This window comes from Limulus polyphemus, unplaced genomic scaffold (assembly GCF_000517525.1).
Source record: "Limulus polyphemus unplaced genomic scaffold, Limulus_polyphemus-2.1.2 Scaffold229, whole genome shotgun sequence".
In the NCBI taxonomy this organism is placed as follows: domain Eukaryota; kingdom Metazoa; phylum Arthropoda; class Merostomata; order Xiphosura; family Limulidae; genus Limulus; species Limulus polyphemus.
In genome coordinates this window covers 756,158-774,277 of record NW_013665839.1, presented here as the reverse complement: position 1 = coordinate 774,277, position 18,120 = coordinate 756,158, and the positions used below count along the sequence as shown (strand labels likewise).

The 18,120-nt window shown below is 33.2% G+C and overlaps 1 protein-coding gene across 1 annotated transcript in view; it reads left to right on the top strand.

Annotated features, from left to right (window-relative positions):
* The window catches only part of LOC106478589 (probable glutamate receptor), a 55,285-nt gene extending 38,824 nt beyond the window's left edge, over positions 1–16,461 (top strand). The window contains exons 9-10 of the mRNA XM_022382202.1: positions 4,742–4,900; positions 16,177–16,461. Of these exons, the coding sequence (XP_022237910.1) occupies positions 4,742–4,900; positions 16,177–16,461 (444 nt within the window). The remainder of the gene's footprint in view (positions 1–4,741; positions 4,901–16,176) is intronic.
* Positions 16,462–18,120: the final 1,659 nt, after the last annotated feature.

The following is an 18,120-nucleotide window of genomic DNA, read 5'->3' as shown; positions in this document are numbered from 1 at the left end:
CGTGAAATTCATAACAAACAAGACCCCCCCTCTCTTTCCATCTCTATTTTTCTATCGTTAAATCTTTACCTCTGAAGTAGATAAGTCCACTTGCCGAAATAGTAAGGGTTTTATTGTATATACATGTTAAATATTCCTTTGTCCGCTGTATAATGCTGAATAACGAATTCGACGAAATGCCATAACATTATTCACATGCCTAGATTAATTTAGGTTACTATACGGTGAAGCAAATCGGACTAAAACACCATAGATAGAAGGGTTTTATTGTTTATAATATGATATATGTTATCTATTATCTATTTATATTTGACTGTTTGTTTTTCATTTTTAATTTGTTTACGGCCATACCATTCTGAACGTAATAGTCTGCTGAAAATAAAACAGTTCGAACATTAATCAAATGTTCATCAATTCGCTAAGTAATGTTTTATATTTAGTCTAGAGGAAAAACTGGGAGATGCACATTTTTTGATGCACATGAAATGCAAGATGGACGTTACTTACTGTGACATGGTATCTGTCTCTCACCTTATTCAAAGAGTCTCCAAAGCACATTTGAAATTAATTATTGATTGCAAATTAAACTATTGTTATTTCATAAAATTAATTAATATTTGCGAACTTTTTACGACAAAAACATGAGTTAGTTTGAATTTGGTAATTCTATGTATACTAACATAATCTCTATTAAAGTGAACGCAGTTTTCAGTATAAATTAATCTTATCGTCACATTTTTGAATTTCATTAGTGGGTCACTAATTGTCATTTTCCAATTTCTTAGTGTAGTGTTTTAAAGAAGGCTAAAATTACCGTGTATTTTCATTTCGTATATCTTAAGTAACCATAACGAACACATTAATTGATGCAACTTACTGTCAATTAAATTCTCCTCATGATTAATGACATTTAAATAAAGGAGTCACTTTATTTGTAGACTTTCCAGATCATAAGAAATTCGTTCCACCTGGTGGCTCAGCGGTAAATTTGAGGGCTTTTAACTATTAAAAACCATGTTTTAGTGGGCAGAGCAAACAAGCACAAGAAATTTCATAATATCTAGGAAGCTAAGATTCAAACTTCGCTGGACTGAGCGTGTTCTAGTAGTTAACATGCTGTTAACTACAGTTCTAGTAGTTAACATACCGAAGTAGTTAACATGCTGTTAACTACAGTTCTAGTAGTTAACATACTGTTAACTACAGTTCTAGTAGTTAACATACCGAAGTAGTTAACATACTGTTAACTACAGTTCTAGTAGTTAACATACCGAACTGTGAATGTGAGAGTCCATGGTTCATGATCTGTTGCCACAAAATCACGCTCCCAGTTTGGGGCCCATGAATGCATTATAAGAGTAACGGTCAAATCCGACTATTAAATTAGAGTAGTCCAAGAGTCGGCGGTAGGTGCTTATGACTAGCTGCCATCCCTTTAGTACATAACTTCAAAACTAGGGAACGGCTAGCGAAGATAGAATTTGGGTAAATTTAGGAGAAGTTTTGAAACAAAGAAGCTTTTTGCTACAAATAAGAAATTTAGTGATACTATAGAAGTCATTCCAGTTTCAACCCATAAAATGAATTCTTTAATGATGTTTCCATGTTCATTATGAACGACCGAGAAAGATGTTTCATAGCATGAATATAGTATCTTAATTTTTTTCTAATATGCGCTTACATTTATAATTTGACTATAAAACTTTGAGTTACATTCAATTATGCTTGAGAAAAGGAGAAAGTCAAAGCTCATCAGAATATCTTAAATGTGTGGTTTGACATATTTACACTATAATAATTTTTGAACGAGCAAGATGTGAATACTTGAATAGTCTCAATTCATATTGTTTCAATTTTTACATCTAAGAATAGAAATAATATTGGGCTGTAATTATTAAGATTAGTAAAGGTATTTTTAAAGGATTAAACCATTAGAAAATATACTCATTCATAGTTCTATACTTATCTAAATTACCCCGACTCATCGTTTGTGTTTGAACTGCGAGAAATTACAGAATGAATTCAACTTTATTTCTTCTAGATTCGAAGCTTATGTGCCGAAGGACAATGCCTGGGGAAATCGCTTACCTAATGGTATTTGGACTGGTATGATAGGCATGTTACATCGTAATGTAAGTTAAAACAGCCAGTACTGGAGGAACTATTTATACATTTTTTATTACTGATTTTAACGTATTTAACCTCGTTTAAGCTGAGTTAATTAAAATAAAATGTTTATGAGCTGATGCTCTCTATAATTGTGTTAACGAATTAAACACCGTACGGAGAGCAGTTAAATATTTCCCACACTTTCTAGACACGATCATTTTTAGCTGCGGCATATCGGCTTATAAAATGGCTCTGAGTTTTTGTTCAAGTACTGACTTTTAGTTCATAGCTCCGTCATCTCTTTATCGATTGGAGATCTGATTACAGTTTTGGACTCAGGAGGTCAAACCCTTTCGAATGATGTATTTGAACACGCCCAAGGTCTCATAGCTTAATTTATTCTAATCCTGTCTTAACGAATTTCAGTTTGAGGCAGTGTGGTAGAGATCCTGATGAGTAACAAAATCGAATCGGGTATACGCACGCCCCACTTTTAGTATTGCTGGCGCACAAAAATATGAGTACTAAAAAGGAAAATAAAGGTCTCGTAGATTAATTTACTCTAATCCTACCTAATCCTAATTTAAAGTGCCGCGACTATTGAAGATTCACTTCTTTTTTAAAATAGTTTACCAACTATGATATAAGGAAATGAAATTGAGTTTATTTTTTTACTTGTTTATTCGTAAGAAAAGTAATGAAAATCAGCTCAGCTGCACGTTTTTTCTTCTTTTACCGAGTTCGTTATAGATTTTAAATCGGAGGTGTATAACAAACAACATCGTAAAAGCATTTTGTTTAGTGTCATACAGCTCGCCAGGTAGGCTGGGTAAGCGACAGCCCAAAATGGCTCTGAAATTTTTTAACTTGGAGCGCTAAAGTCCAAATCTCCTTAAGATGGAAGACTAAACTACAATGTTAATGAAAACAAATACTTTTCGAGTTAAACGTTTAAACAACGGGACTAATAAACATAATATTTTCAAGCTTAATTCCTAAACTACATTGATAATAAAGATAATATTTTGAAGCGTAATTCCTAAATTACATTGATAATAAACACAATCGTCTCAAGCCGAAAGTCTAAACTCGAGTGCTAAAGATCAACTCTTCTCGAGCCGAAAGTCTAAACTCGAGTGCTAAAGATCAACTTTTCTCGAGCCGAAAGCCTAAATTCGAGTGCTAAAGATTAATCTTCTCCAGCTGAAAGCCTAAACTAGTGTGCTAAAAATCAACTCTTCTCGAGCTGAAAACCTAAACTAGAGTGCTAAAGCAAACTCTTCTCGAGCTAAAAGCCTAAACTAGAGTGCTAAAGCAAACTCTTCTCGAGCTAAAAGCCTAAACTAGAGTGCTAAAGATCAACTCTTTTCGAACTGAAAACCTAAACTAGAGTGCTAAAGCAAACTCTTCTCGAGCTAAAACTTAAACTAGAATGCTAAAGATCAACTCTTTTCGAACTGAAAACCTAAACTAGAGTGCTAAAGCAAACTCTTCTCGAGCTAAAAACCTAAACTAGAATGCTAAAGATCAACTTTTCTCGAACTGAAAGCCTAAACTAGAGTTCTAAAGATCAACTCTTTTCGAACTGAAAACCTAAACTCTTCTCGAGCTAAAAGCCTAAACTAGAGTGCTAAAGATCGACTCTTCTCGAGCTAAAAGCCCAAATTTGAGTGCTAAAGATCAACTCTTTTCGAGCTGAAAGCCTAAACTCGATCAACTCTTCTCGAGCCGAAAGCTTAAAATCGAATGCTAAAGATCAACTCTTCTCGGGCCGAAAGCTTAAACTAGAGTGCTAAAGATCAACTCTTCTCGAGCCGAAAGCCTAAACTGGAGTGTTAAAGATCAACTCTTCTCGGGCCGAAAGCTTAAACTAGAGTGCTAAAGACCAACTCTTCTCGAGCCGAAAGCCTAAACTGGAGTGCTAAAGATTAACTCTTCTCGAGCCGAAAGCCTAAACTGGAGTGCTAAAGATTAACTCTTCTCTGGCTGAAAGCCTAAACTGGAGTACTAAAGATCAACTCTTCTTAAGCGTTTTAGGCAAATGAAACGTGGTAAAACGCTATGCCATACTTGTTGATGTATTTCTCCCAATCGTATTAGTTAACGCATAACAATTTTTAAACCAAAGGTGATTAAAATAACTCGGATAGCTTATTTCGAGACAAAAGACCCCCCCCCCACCCCACACACACACATACACCCAGTGGTCCAACGGTACGTCTGAGGACTTATAAGACTAGAAACTGGTTTTGATCTCGTGATGGGCACAACAGAAATAACCCATTGTGTAGCTTTGTGCTTAACTACAAATGAAACAAAAAAACACTGAAATTAGCACATAATTTCTCTTTGTTATGTCAGGTTCATATTTTCGTTCAGTGATTTCTACTCCAGTTTCTCATAATGTTGTCAATCCTGTATATCTAGTCGGCTGTTAAACTCATGAAAATATGGAATGTAATATTTATTATTTTTTACAAACACCAAACCACAAGAGAGTGTAATTGCTTTATTTATCAATATTTATTTGAACATTTACGTTACTGTTATATGTTTTGGTAATGTTATGTATGATCCAATTGTTTCTACCCCCTGAAGTTTGTTTTTGTGCACGATATATGTTTATTTCTAGGAAGCAGATATAGCAATAGGCCCGTTCATACCAACCTACGATCGGCACGAGATTTCAGAGTTCTCTACCCCACTCTATATGGCGTCCCTGGCCATATTAACTGGGCAGCTTTCTACAATTAATGATTACTTCGCATTTTTTAGAGTCTTTGAGCGTCAGGTACGTGTTTCTAAATAAAGTCTTTGCATCTTTTATTTTGAATTATAAATAAGATTTGTTTCAGAATTTTGTGAAAAGTTTAATTATCTGCGCAGAGTCGTCCCTATTTTTGAACTGGTAGACTAGAGTTGTTGTTTTTATGCGCAAAGTTGCATTGGGCTATTTGCACTCTGTCCACCGCGCGGAATCGACCCTCGGATTTTAGATTTGTAAGTCCGTAAACTAACCGCTGACCCACCGGGGGGGGGGGGACAAATTGTAGAGTAGGCAGCTAGTCAACATATCCACCGCCAACTCTTGGGCTACTCTTGTTTGAGCTTTGATTTGACCTTATCACTCTTATAGCGCACCCCAAAGCGCAGAGAGCGTTTCTTTTCGGTAACGAGCCGCAAAACACGAATTCTCAGATTCACAGTACGAGCACGTTAACTACTAGGCTACGACCAGCACAAAAATTAAGCAAATTAAGTGTTTAGGTAAATAAATGATTGTTTGTTATAAAGCATTGGCCTATTTTCTGTGTCCACTGCGGGGAATCGAACCCCGTGTCTTAGCGTTTTAAGTTCGTAAACTTACTGGTGTTCCACCGGGGGAACAATAAAATATGTTGCTGATTGCATTTAGAGAAACAAATCAACTCCTATTAAAATTAGGTTAAAACTTGCAACGAAATGTTTTGAAGTCAGCCGTATGTTTTATTCCGTGGCTTATGATGAACTAAATACAACAACATTGCTGAATTTACTTGTTTCTCTAGCAATATATTTGTGGTTTGAAGTTTTATCGAGATTTCGTAACAACATTTACTGAATATCTATTTGTTTCACTAAATATACATTTTGTGGCTTGAGGATGCTTTTTTAAAGATTTTGTGCTAAGAGTTTACACAAAGTTATTCGTTTTAGCAAAAATATCTTTTGTGATTTGGAGGTTTATATAGATTTTGTTACAGAAGTTACAGAATGTATGTATTTCAGATTCATAAGTATAAAAAATATGAAATGGCAAAAACCACAGAAAAGTGTCTCAAGTCAAGTAGGAAAGCTTTCACTGTTTGATTACCTTTTACCTTCATTGCCGAAATTTACAAGTTTAAGTAAAAGTAGGTCACATTTGAAATATACATTAATAAGTAGAGATGGAATTTGATAAATGTTCATGTTGGGGTGTTGGAAATACTTACAGTATTCCATAGATTGTGACTGGTAAATGTTATGAAAAGATAAAAATATGAACCGTTTGTTAGAAATACTGTTGCTAGGTAAGTAGACGTTGCAATGACAAGAAAGTGATAAAATATTTCTTTCGTAAACCATGTAAAGTATTGTACAATTGCTATTAAATTCTGGTCACAAAATAATAAATAAAACATAAGTGAAAGATTTAGTAAGTATAAAAGTTTAGGTACAATATTATATAAGAATCTTAAATTATGATCAGAATTTTGGCTATTAGAAATACAACTGAGTTTAGAAGTGTAATAGTATTACAATTTAATTTGGATTTGGAGAGTTTGAAAGAGTTACATAAGAAATATTTCAAACTTTTATATAGAAGTATATTTATCACTTAATCAGCAACATATTCAAACTTTTTGAAAGTTTTTTTCGGTAAAGCTCCAGTGATGTATTAAATGTTTAGTTATTCGTCCCCTCGTGGATCATGAAATATTTGTTTAAATAACTAAATAACTAAACAGATATACAGTCTCTAAGATTTACTGGTTTCAGAATAAACGACCCAATGGTAAATACGGATGACAGTCAGATCAAACAGATTAAATCAAGGTGTTTTAACATCGTTCTCCTTGACTAATTGTTTTTGCTTTGACCTGGAAATCCTTGATCAAACCAGACGTTTGACCTTGGTAACCGTTGAAAGTAATGAGATAGGCGCTTCGGGTAACATTTGTCCTTATTATTTTTCCGAACAAAGTTGCCGAAGTTGAATTTCTCACGTATCAAATTACAATAAAATTCTAACATTTATTTAAAAATCAGGGGTAAAATGCGTCATTTGTTGATTTTTTACCACAGTTTTATGCGGATTTTGCCCGAACAAACAACAGGTGAATATTACACGAATTTTCAAACAGCTGTTTGTTGGATAATGGTTAATTTACGTTCGTTAATTAAGTGGGTACTTCTCAAAAGGCAAGAATACAGTGAAAAATCTTTATACTTAGATTAACCTCCAAACTCCAAGTAGCTAGACTTAGTGTTCTGTCTCTAAGAAGGTACAATGTAAGTATTTCGCGGAAGGAATTACGATATTTATATGACACGCTATTTATATGACACCTTTAATCCAACTTACCCAAAGATTCTTGTTAGGTTTTCCCTTGCACTTTTTATGAATGGAATTGTCACGAATTTACAATCATTTTTGGCTATTAGACCCCCCCCCCAGTGGCACAGCGGTATGTCTGCGGACTTACAACGCTAGAATCCGGGTTTCGATACCCGTGGTGGGCAGAGCACAGATAGCCCTTTGTGTAGCTTTGTGCTTAACTACAAACAAAAAAGCTATTAGACCATTAAAGAACATTTTGAAAATAATTTCTATAATCACCATTTTGTAAAATTTGTCGGCAGAGGTCTAAAAATAAATAGAGAAAAAAAAAACATGCTTAAGGAAAGTCGTTTTGTCAAAGTCTTGGTTGGCATATTTTATTAAAAATATCATGACTAAGTCCAGCTATTTGTCTCGATTTAGTTAAATAACAAACGTGTTATTCGAGACTTTCAAGCATTTTTGTTCAATAAAACATTTAAGCAATATTTTACAAATTATATACTATTTCAGAAATATCAACTTTATACAGTTGTTTCGGTAAAAATGACGTTTATAGTTAATTGAGAATGTCAAAACTTGCATTCATATATGAAAGTACGAACGCAATATCTTAAATTTACAAACTTGCTGTCCTAAATATATATTATACATAACGAGTATTGTAGGGTTTGGATATGAGTTGCGGTTACCTTCTAACTACTGTACCACAACAACGCCGATTACTGTTTTTAGGGGTAATAATATATATATATACATAAGCTTCAAAGTTAGTTCTACTCATGCGTCTAGCATTTTAAACATAATTTTCGCCAATAACTGTAATTCGGGATGACGGCATAGCTTACTATATAGGACTTAACTTCTTTAACTAGTTACTCGGTTACTAAAACGTTGGGTGGGAAAGTTACTCTCCAACTTAGTTAAGTATGCATGAAAGTCCTAGCTTACGTATTCGTCCCCTAACTTTAACTTTCTATTACAAAACAAGTAATGTTAAAAATTCGTTCGCCTGGTTTTACAGCAATCTGAAAAAAAAAACACAACAGAAATGAATCCATTCACTTTTAATATATATATTTGTTTAACGTGGAATGCGTATGATTGATTTACATTCCTTTTTCACACGAACAAAAACAAGGAAAACATGACTGCAAGTTTTTGAAAAGCAACATTTTTTTTTTGTCAACGAGAGAAAATGTATGGGAATAATTAATCTCAATGATCGTGTATACAACTGTGCGAATGCACGCACGCACGCGCCCGCAAACACACACACATATATATATGCACATGTATGCATATATATATCTTCATGTATACTTACAGTAAAAGAGTTAATATATGTTATACAAAACTAGAATTTCGATTTAATTTAATGTGTGCGCATACTTTAACTCATTCCGAAGTAGCTCATTAATCAAATGTGAAATTAGGGAATCAAATTATTTTGGAGTCAAGCTTTATACGTATGGTGTTTTGAGTTATCTTTTACTCAACACAGTGAACCGATATTTATATAGATTTGGAAGAATATGCAGGATTGATGCAACTAATTTACCGTTCTGAATCATTCAACAGACAAACTGTTTAAGATAATAAAAATAAACATGAAGCCCAATCTATCATTTAATTCACCAGATGTCACTGAGTTCTACCGATTTCGGAGAATTCCATCCTCATCAGTAACCTCGTTCTATGGCAAATCGAAAAAAAAAAAAAGACTGTACTTTTTACAGTGCGGGTTTCCCTGAAACCAGTATAAGTCAATGATAATTGGTGAACTGAATGATAGATTGGGTTTCATATTTATTTTTTTCAGTCATGTTTGTTTGTGAAATGCAAACAGGAACATTTAATGCAATCGAAGCACTAGAAGATCTATTAAATCATAGTTTGAAGAGAATATCTGAATCACTTTGACAAAAGATATAGAATACAGAAATATATGTAAATATAATATTGAACACGTATTTCTTTTTCTCAAATTTTAAAGTACAGCTAACTTCAGTAGTTACAAAAAGTTTCTAATTACATATAATTCTTAAAACATAGTAAATATATTTGTCACAAATTGGCACGTTTCTTTTAAATTAATATGATTATATTTTAAACTGCTCTTTGCTCAATGGTTATTGAGCAACCCTCTATGTGGTTATGAAAATTAATTACGAACAATCTAATAAATCTGCACATTCCTTATTATACTGAATATTGAAATTATGGGTTATTCGTGGGGGGTAAGTTAAAACTTTATTCAGAATTTAAAATATGTAATAGTTATGCTATTAATTTTATTTTGAATTTTGCGCCAAGCTAATCAATCTAACCGTCCCTAATTTAGCAATGATAGATTAGAGGGAAGACAGCTAGTCAACACCACCCACCGCCAACTCTTGGGCTACTCTTTTACCAATTAATAGTAGGATTGATTATTACATTATAACGCTCCCAAGGCTGAAAGGACAAGTATGTCAGGTGGTGGGATACGATTGCGCGACCTGCAGATTTCCAGTCGAGCACCCTCTAACCACTAGTCCATGTCAGGCCGTAGATTACAGGCGCCAAATCTAATTGTTCGAAGAAAACCGTTGTTGGTTGAATTAAAAAAAACAAAAAACTTTAGATTTTGTTAAGATCACAAGTAATTAAATTTAACATATTTTGAAATATTGCTAAGTCACAAAGCCAAGTTATCGAACAAATTAGAAAGTACGATTCTTTTCATCAAAGTCGACATGATTCTGTATCGCCTTTGTCCGTGAAGCATTTAGGGTTATTCGGTGGAGTTTATTGAGCGTAAGAGTATTACTGTCCATCAAACTGATACTAAGTCCAATGACAACAAGAAAAAGCCTGCTAATAATTCTCAGATCTCGTTCATCTAACGTATAGATTTCAGGGGAGCCATTAAGAAAGTCATGTAAATAAGTTCGTTTACCGTTATTTTCAGCTTCTGCGCATTTCAGATGCTGTTTTTATATTCTTGATGCGTTCAAAAATCATTTCACACTTTCAAAGTTACTTGTGTAAAGGTCTTTCTGTTTATCCTATATATGCATCTCTACGGTCACCCGGTGGTACAGCGGTAAGTCTTCGGATTTACAACGTTAAAATCAGGGGTTCGATTCCCCTCGGTGGACACCGCAGATAGCCCAACGTGGCTTTGCTATAAGAAAACACACGCGCATCTCCACGTATATTGCATGTGATTTGATACACTACGTTTCCTGCTCCATTTTCTCGGTCATAGCATTGTTGTCTGTCACATTTTTGTGAGTACGAAGAGCAAATTAATAGTTTAATGTAATCTGTTTAGATTCTTTAATAGCTTTACTACTTTCGATATATATATATTGATTTCGGGTCTGTTGCTGTTGGGTTTTTGTTTTATTTGAAAACATTATTGATGTAATATTCGGGGTATACGTTTTGTAATAGTAGTGTTTTAAGGCCTTTTGTACTGTTTGAATGGCTTTAGCCGGGAATCAGTTTCGATTTATTCTCTTTAGATCTCCTGTTATTGTTCCCGATTTGACTTGGCTTGGGTGGTATAATGTATAACGGGAAAATTTCGGCTTCTTACATTCTTTGAAATACATGAAACTCGAATTTGCACGTTTTGAACTTTTAAGGCTACGTCTGAGAATGTTAAGTTTCCTTTTGTGTTGATTAGTTTGGATGTGAACTTGTTGATGTGTGGAAACTGTTTAGGAAGTCTGTGTTTTGACGTATTTTAAGGTATTTTGTTTCTGGCGTATGCATGAATATTATTGCAAATGTGACTGCTGCTTTGTTATTTACTAATTATTACTCATTTCTTTTGTTTGTACAAAGTGTTTCCGAATTTAAAATAGCTGTTGAATACAGGACAAAATTAATAAAAATTGTGAAACAGAGTAATATTCTAAACGTTGTTAAAAGCACTTTAACACACTCAAGAAGTAGAGCATCATAAACAGTTGAAGTTAACGCATATTTTCTTATCAATCAGTTTTGTACAAGCCCCGACGAAACCACAAAGAAATGTAGCTTTAAAAAAGGTATTTTTGTTTCATTAACTGGAAAGTAAAAGTCGTTTGTTTTTAAACATTATTGTCAAAATATCTATACTCCTCCAATATGCATTACAACTTCTAAAAAACAACAAAAAGATTATTTTCCGTATCTTTAAGTTTCTTTTGGACATGTATAGTAGGTGTTTTGTTGTCGTTCGTGAAATTTTCCTGATGTGTTTAACAGCAAATGTCTTTCAAAATGATTAGGTTTGGTTGACAGCCATCATCAGTTTGGTTTTGGTTTCGTTTGTTACTGCTTTGTTGAACACTGCTCGTGAACGTTGGAATCAGCGTAAAACCGAAAGTATCACATCTGGATCGCCACATGGTTTTCTCAAGAACTTGTATCACGCCTTGTGGACATGTTTTACATCACACATGAACCAAGGTAACTATGACGGAAGTTCAAATTCTCGCAAAAGACTCGAACCAGAGCAAGTTTATTTGTGAAACTTAGAATTACTAGGTTAATTAGGGAAATAAAGTGGAATTATCTTTCAACGAGTAATACTCGTAATAATTTTATTACTGTTGCTAAATCTTAATCTTAATTTAGTGATAATGAAAACTAGGTGGTATGCCTTCGTTCCCAACTTGAAATGTAGATATATACGTTACCTTGACTACTATAAATACGCTGTTGTTTTCGCCATTGTTCATACCTTCGTTTTGAAAGTATTATTTGTAATATATATATATATATAATAGTACTGTCTGTTGTATGTCCATGTAACTACTTCGCAGGGTACCAAAATTGGTATGGAGGTTTATTAGATCCATGCAAGGGTACATACGAATTTTCAAAGTTGCATTTTGCGTTTTGCGGTTTTTATGGATGATTTTGCGATTTTTACCACTACTTCGTCCCCTGTAAATGGATCTTTATCAAAATTGTTATGGAGGTTCACTGGATCCATGGAGAGATAAATAAAATTTCAGTTTTGCGTTTTGCAGTTTTCTATGGGCGTTTTTGCGTTATTTACAATTACATATAAGGGAAGTAACTTTCATGCCCTAAGATAGTCTTTCATTAATCATGAATTTACATAACGTTCGTCCAGGGGACAGGTACTCCAGCTAGTAATATAAATATATGTACTCAAACGTCACATAACTGATTACCTTGTTCGTTGAAGCTTTGAGGATTGAATGTACGTCTCAGTCTAAATTAGCTCTAAAGAAAGAAAGAAGAAAAAAAAAAGAGAAGAGAAACGCCATTTGTTCATACAAGCCGATACAAAGTAACAAATTCACGAATGAGGTCAGTGCACTATGACGTGTAATACAAACTAAACGTAGTGGAGTACTGGGTCTGGATGTAAACATGCAAAATTCCTGATAATGTTTCCTTATATAAATTGTAGGTTGCAACGAAAGTTAACATGCTGAGTCTCACTTAGACATATTATATAATATTAGATATGGAATTTTAAAATTATACCAGCACTTAAAACACGGATAAATTCACGAGCAGCAAAACCACTAAATGATTACTTACCCTCACATTTATTTCCTGGTTGGTTAAGTTCTAAGTTATAAAACCAATACTGTTCCTACCATGTAAATTTGATAACTTTAGAAGCAATAATGATAAAGTTGGAACCTTTAAACTCCAGATAATTATACACTTTTTATCTGAACCAACGTTTCGCTTTTACAGTTTCATCAGGGTTAGTACATACAATCCTGATGTACTAACCCCGATGAAGCCGCAAAGGCGAAACATTGGTTCAAATAAAAGTTATTTTATAATTACCTCGAGTTTAATGGTCGTTTTTCTCTAACCTTTTAATCAAAATGTGTAATTCCTCCAATGTGCACTACAAATTTTGAAAGACAACAATAAAGATGGAAGTTTTATTATTGCAATTACCCAATGATATTATGTTGAAGTTTTATTATTGCCATTACCCAATGATATTATGTTGAAGTTTTATTATTGCCATTACCCAATGGTATTATGTTGAAGTTTTATTATTGCCATTACCCAATGGTATTATGTTGAAGTTTTATTATTGCCATTACCCAATGATATTATGTTGAATTTTTATTATTGCAATTACCCAGCGTCCAGTGAAAGACGTTAGTTAATATCAAGGAAATAGCTTTAGATACTCATCAAAGACGCTTTTAATACATATAATTTTCTTATTTATCATCCCCCAATAAGGTATAACTCATCAGCCTGGATCATTACACGGACGGCTCCTTTTTGGATTCTGGATTCTAGCCGTGTTTGTAGTAATGTGTAGTTTTGGAGGCCAGTTATTGTCGTCAATGCTGATTGGTAGAAATGCCCGCCATATCGACAGCTTGGAGGATCTTCGTGAGTTCAAACATATCACACCCGTGATTTATTCAGGAGGAGCCACTGAAGCTTTATTCAAGGTAAACGTTGTAGCAGTCAGATTCACTGTTGATTGAGATCTTCCATACTGACTGTAGGACATAAAAACGCCAAATTGTATTACTAAGTGTCACTTATTATTACACTTGTTGAGAAATGTACATCATTTATGATGGATAAGTGTCTTTACATCATTTTTAGAAAAAAAACACAACAACAACCCAAACTCAAGCGCTTTCTTCAAGGTCTATTTTTTAAAATATATTTCATCTTTTATGCATCATATTATGGAACTAGAGATTTAGAGAAGTACTATCCACAAATCTTGTTTTTAACTATATTTTCTATAATTTTTAACTCTTATTTTTAACACTTCTTTCTTCCTCTCTAACTGCAATAATTCAATGTAAAGAAAGTATTTGAATAAGAGTTTAGTAAGAGTAATTATTATTATATATACCTTAATAGGGTAAACGGTAATCAGTGCGGAATTATTTTAATTATCAGAAAGTCTAAATAATAGATTTGTAACTATCATTTTCACGAGGACACTTGGTAATTTACATAACTTCTTTTGAAAGCGGTGAACAAGCTTTAAATCGTAAAATGTTGTTCCTCTGGAATAATGAAATTTTTATCTCATGATGTTAGAAAAACACGTAGGTTCAAGAAATCAATTTAACTCAAAATTACGATACCCTATAACCATAGCGCTTTCGAAAGGTGGATCTTTTTTCTTCAGGGACCAACTAGAAATGACCGTGTAAAGCAAAGTGTGAGATAAAGTGAAGTTTAAGTGACGTCATGCACATTACCATGGAAATCCGGAAGTGTTCTGAGTAGCTTTCAATGTATTGTTATAAGTGTTTCTCATTTCAGGTGCAATACTACCGGAAACAAGAATGTTAGGTTTAAAGAAGTTAGAAATGTATTAAAAAAGAAAAATGGCCAAGAGAAACTACACTAAGTGTTCATAGTGTGAAATAATAGTGAGTTATGAAGATTGATTAAAAAAAAGAACGTTAAACAAATATAATTAAAAAATAACTCGAAAATTATCATAAATGAAAAAGATTAGGGATAAAGATTGTGAATTCATACAATAACAACAACAAAAAAACAAAAACAATTTTTCTGACAGAGAACAAACTAACGATCAGAAATCACTGGTTCCAGGATCTTGATTTATTCCAAAAGGTTGAACAGTATTTAAAGTCACAATCCAATAGGTTTCTCTTATATCTCCATCGGCTTTGGTTTTGAAACCGGTTTCAGTGCCGACGAGAGTAACATTTTTAATAGAATGACCGGGTTGGTTAAAGTGTTGGAGAACAGGGAGGTATTTTTCGGTGTTAATAGAAGATTTATGGTTGTTGAAACGCTCTCTAAGATGACATTTTTATTTTATGTGCGACTTGTACAATTCAGAGAACCTTCTCGGCACAACGTTAAAGGCTTGATTTTACTTCTCTCATCATTTCCATTTCCTGTGGAAGTAGGAGTCGGACTTAATTTAAACGACGACTACTACTACTGAGCTTTTATAGGCAATATACCTTGTATTTAACTTGGTACGTGTATACTCTTCACAAGTCTTTGTAAGAGCACACACTGTTCACAATACAGCAAAATCGTAAACGACTAGTTTTTGTTTCGTGCACAAAGTCTCAAAGAATAACATGTTTTTAACGTGGAAATATAGAGCATAAAGTTATCTGAACCAGATCTTTTATGAGAAATAAACATACTTCCAACATCGTTGCTAAAATCTGGATAATTTTATGTTTGGGCTAACTTTTTATTGTCTACCGCCGTCTATACATACATTTATATGATAATTTAATGGGTATGAAGTCTTGACTCATTAATGCTAATTAACTAATATTCTACAACAGTATGTTAATGTATGTGTTTGAAAAACGATAGATATATGTAAAAAATTCAAACCATCTCTTGACCTATGCGCAAGACATTTAACTAAATACCTTCACTGTTATGAAAAGTAAGATTACCTTAATACCATAAACGTCGTTTTAACTAAATATATTCACGTTATGATAAGTAAGGTTACCTTAATACCATAAACGTCATTTTAACTAAATACCTTCACTGTTATGAAAAGTAAGGTTAACGTTTATGGTATTAAGGTATTTAGTTAAAATGACGTTTATGGTATTAAGGTAACCTTACTTATCATAACAGTGAAGATATTTAGTTAAAATGTCTTTACTGTTATGAAAAGTAAGATTACCTTAATACCATAAACGTTGTTTTAACTAAATATCTTTACTGTTATGATAAGTAAGGTTACCTTAATACCATAAACGTCGTTTTAGCTAAATATCTTCACGTCGTTTTTTTTTATAAAAGTTGCCTATTTAAACGTTACAAATACATGTAGGATAATACAAGTAACTGTGGAGTCATTTGGATTTGGTACATGCAAATATGAAAGAATTCGATTTAAAATAAAAGTAAAGGGATGTAGTTAAATGAGAACGAGTATTTGTGTTCAACGCAGACATTCGAAATAACTAGTTCAGAAAACCTTCACAACTGTTGAATGTTTTGTTATATAGTTTAGTAATCAGGAACTCTATCAGGACTTGTGGAAAAGAATGAAATTGATCCCGAACCAGAAAGAGGTGGTCGATGAGGTACTGAACGATGTCCAGTCAGGCACCCATGTTTTGATTACAGACATATCTTCTATTGTTGGTATTGTGATACAACGTTACAATGAGGCTCCGGATGAAACGTGTACTTTTCGAATTGCAACGAAGACGTTTTACAATATGCCGTACGTCCTCTGTCTCTCAAGAAACCTGAACAAAGATTTAAGCAAAGCATTACAAAAACAGTAGGTATCTGTCAAGCAAGAAACCTGAACAAAGATTTAAGCAAAGCATTACAAAAACAGTAGGTATCTGTCAAACAAGAACATTTATTCTTGAAATACATAAATCTGCTCTTTGTGACCGTTGACACTACACATAAGGTAAGTTTTTCTTGATCAAATGATTTTTCATGCCAATTGGAAACAATGGAATAAATGATAGAAAACCTTATTATCCATTATTATTATTATTATTAAATATTAGCAACGATTTTGTAGTTTTATAGCTTTACTTGGTGTATTTTCATACCCATTTGTAAAAAACTCTAAAGGTTAATGTATATATATATATAAAAAAAGATACCAGCACATTTTCCTATCCAAAGACACAACGTTCTATTGCGCAACTTTTCTTGTTATCGACAAAAATGGGTGACCAGATTCATATGGCGTCTTTAGAAATGGTTTTCTGAAGGTGTCACGGTTTATCCATCCCATGAGTAGAAATCCTTGTTTAAGCGACAATATTTACTAATATTTAATCAAACACAGTTACAATCATTAATATTAGCTATCAAAATGAACTGTTAAATACTGTTTCTAAAATTCTATATTTTACTTATCTCAATCTACTATATCCATAAAAAAACTTTCTTAATGCGTTATGTTATATTTAAATATCAAAAAACAAAAATTTGTTTGTTTGAAGTTAAGCACAAAGCTACACAATGGGCTATCTGTGCTCTGCCCACCACGGGTATCTAAACCCGGTTTCTAGCGTTGTAAGTCTGCAGACATACCGCTGGTTCTTGGGTAAATCACATAAAGAGGGAGCCAGTCTACATGAAAAAGAAGTTAATGACCATATCAGCCGTTGTATGTTTGATACTGCCACCAATTTAGTCTAGAAATCACTTCATAATTTAAAATGTAAAGCCATTTTTGTTCGCACGGGCTATACTTAGTTACGTGTAATATTTCCATTCAGTAACTATTTTTGAAAATTGTTCAACCTATTTATGTTCATATGTTGCCCAAATGTAGACTTGATATAACTTTTTCTTTTTTTTTAAGGATCAGCCATTTTGTGGAGAGTCACGTGATTTACAAACTCCTGGAAGACAGGTCAAGAAATAACACTAATTGTGTTAACCGTGAGCCTAAAGAAAGCGTCTCAGCACTGGGCATTTCCAATATGATGGGTGTTTTTGGTCTCTTGTGTTTAGGGCACAGCTTAAGTTTGATTTCTCTGATTATAGAAGTAATTTTCTTTAAGATCGTCAGTTACCACAAACATGAGAAGTAACAAGAACAATGATTGTTTTTGTCTTAACACATAATTTTATTTAGCCTTAATAGCTTGATATCTTTGAAAAATTTAGTTTAGTTTAAATTTTAAAAGCATGCTTTTAGAATGTTCGAAGTACCAATGAATGATACAATAAAGCCAATAATTTACGAAAAAAAAAATCTAGTAATTGCGAGATCTAAAAACACTGAACTTTTCATTAAAATATAAGCTTTATTTTATTAAATGTTATTGAAAAAACTATACATTCAGGGTTTAAGTAAATCCGTAGAATAACCTATGGTTCCTGTGTTATGTAATGATAACACATTATGAGTGAATTCAGGCTCTTTTATATATGACTGAAAAAAAAAGTTGTGAAGAATTCTGCACATCTTT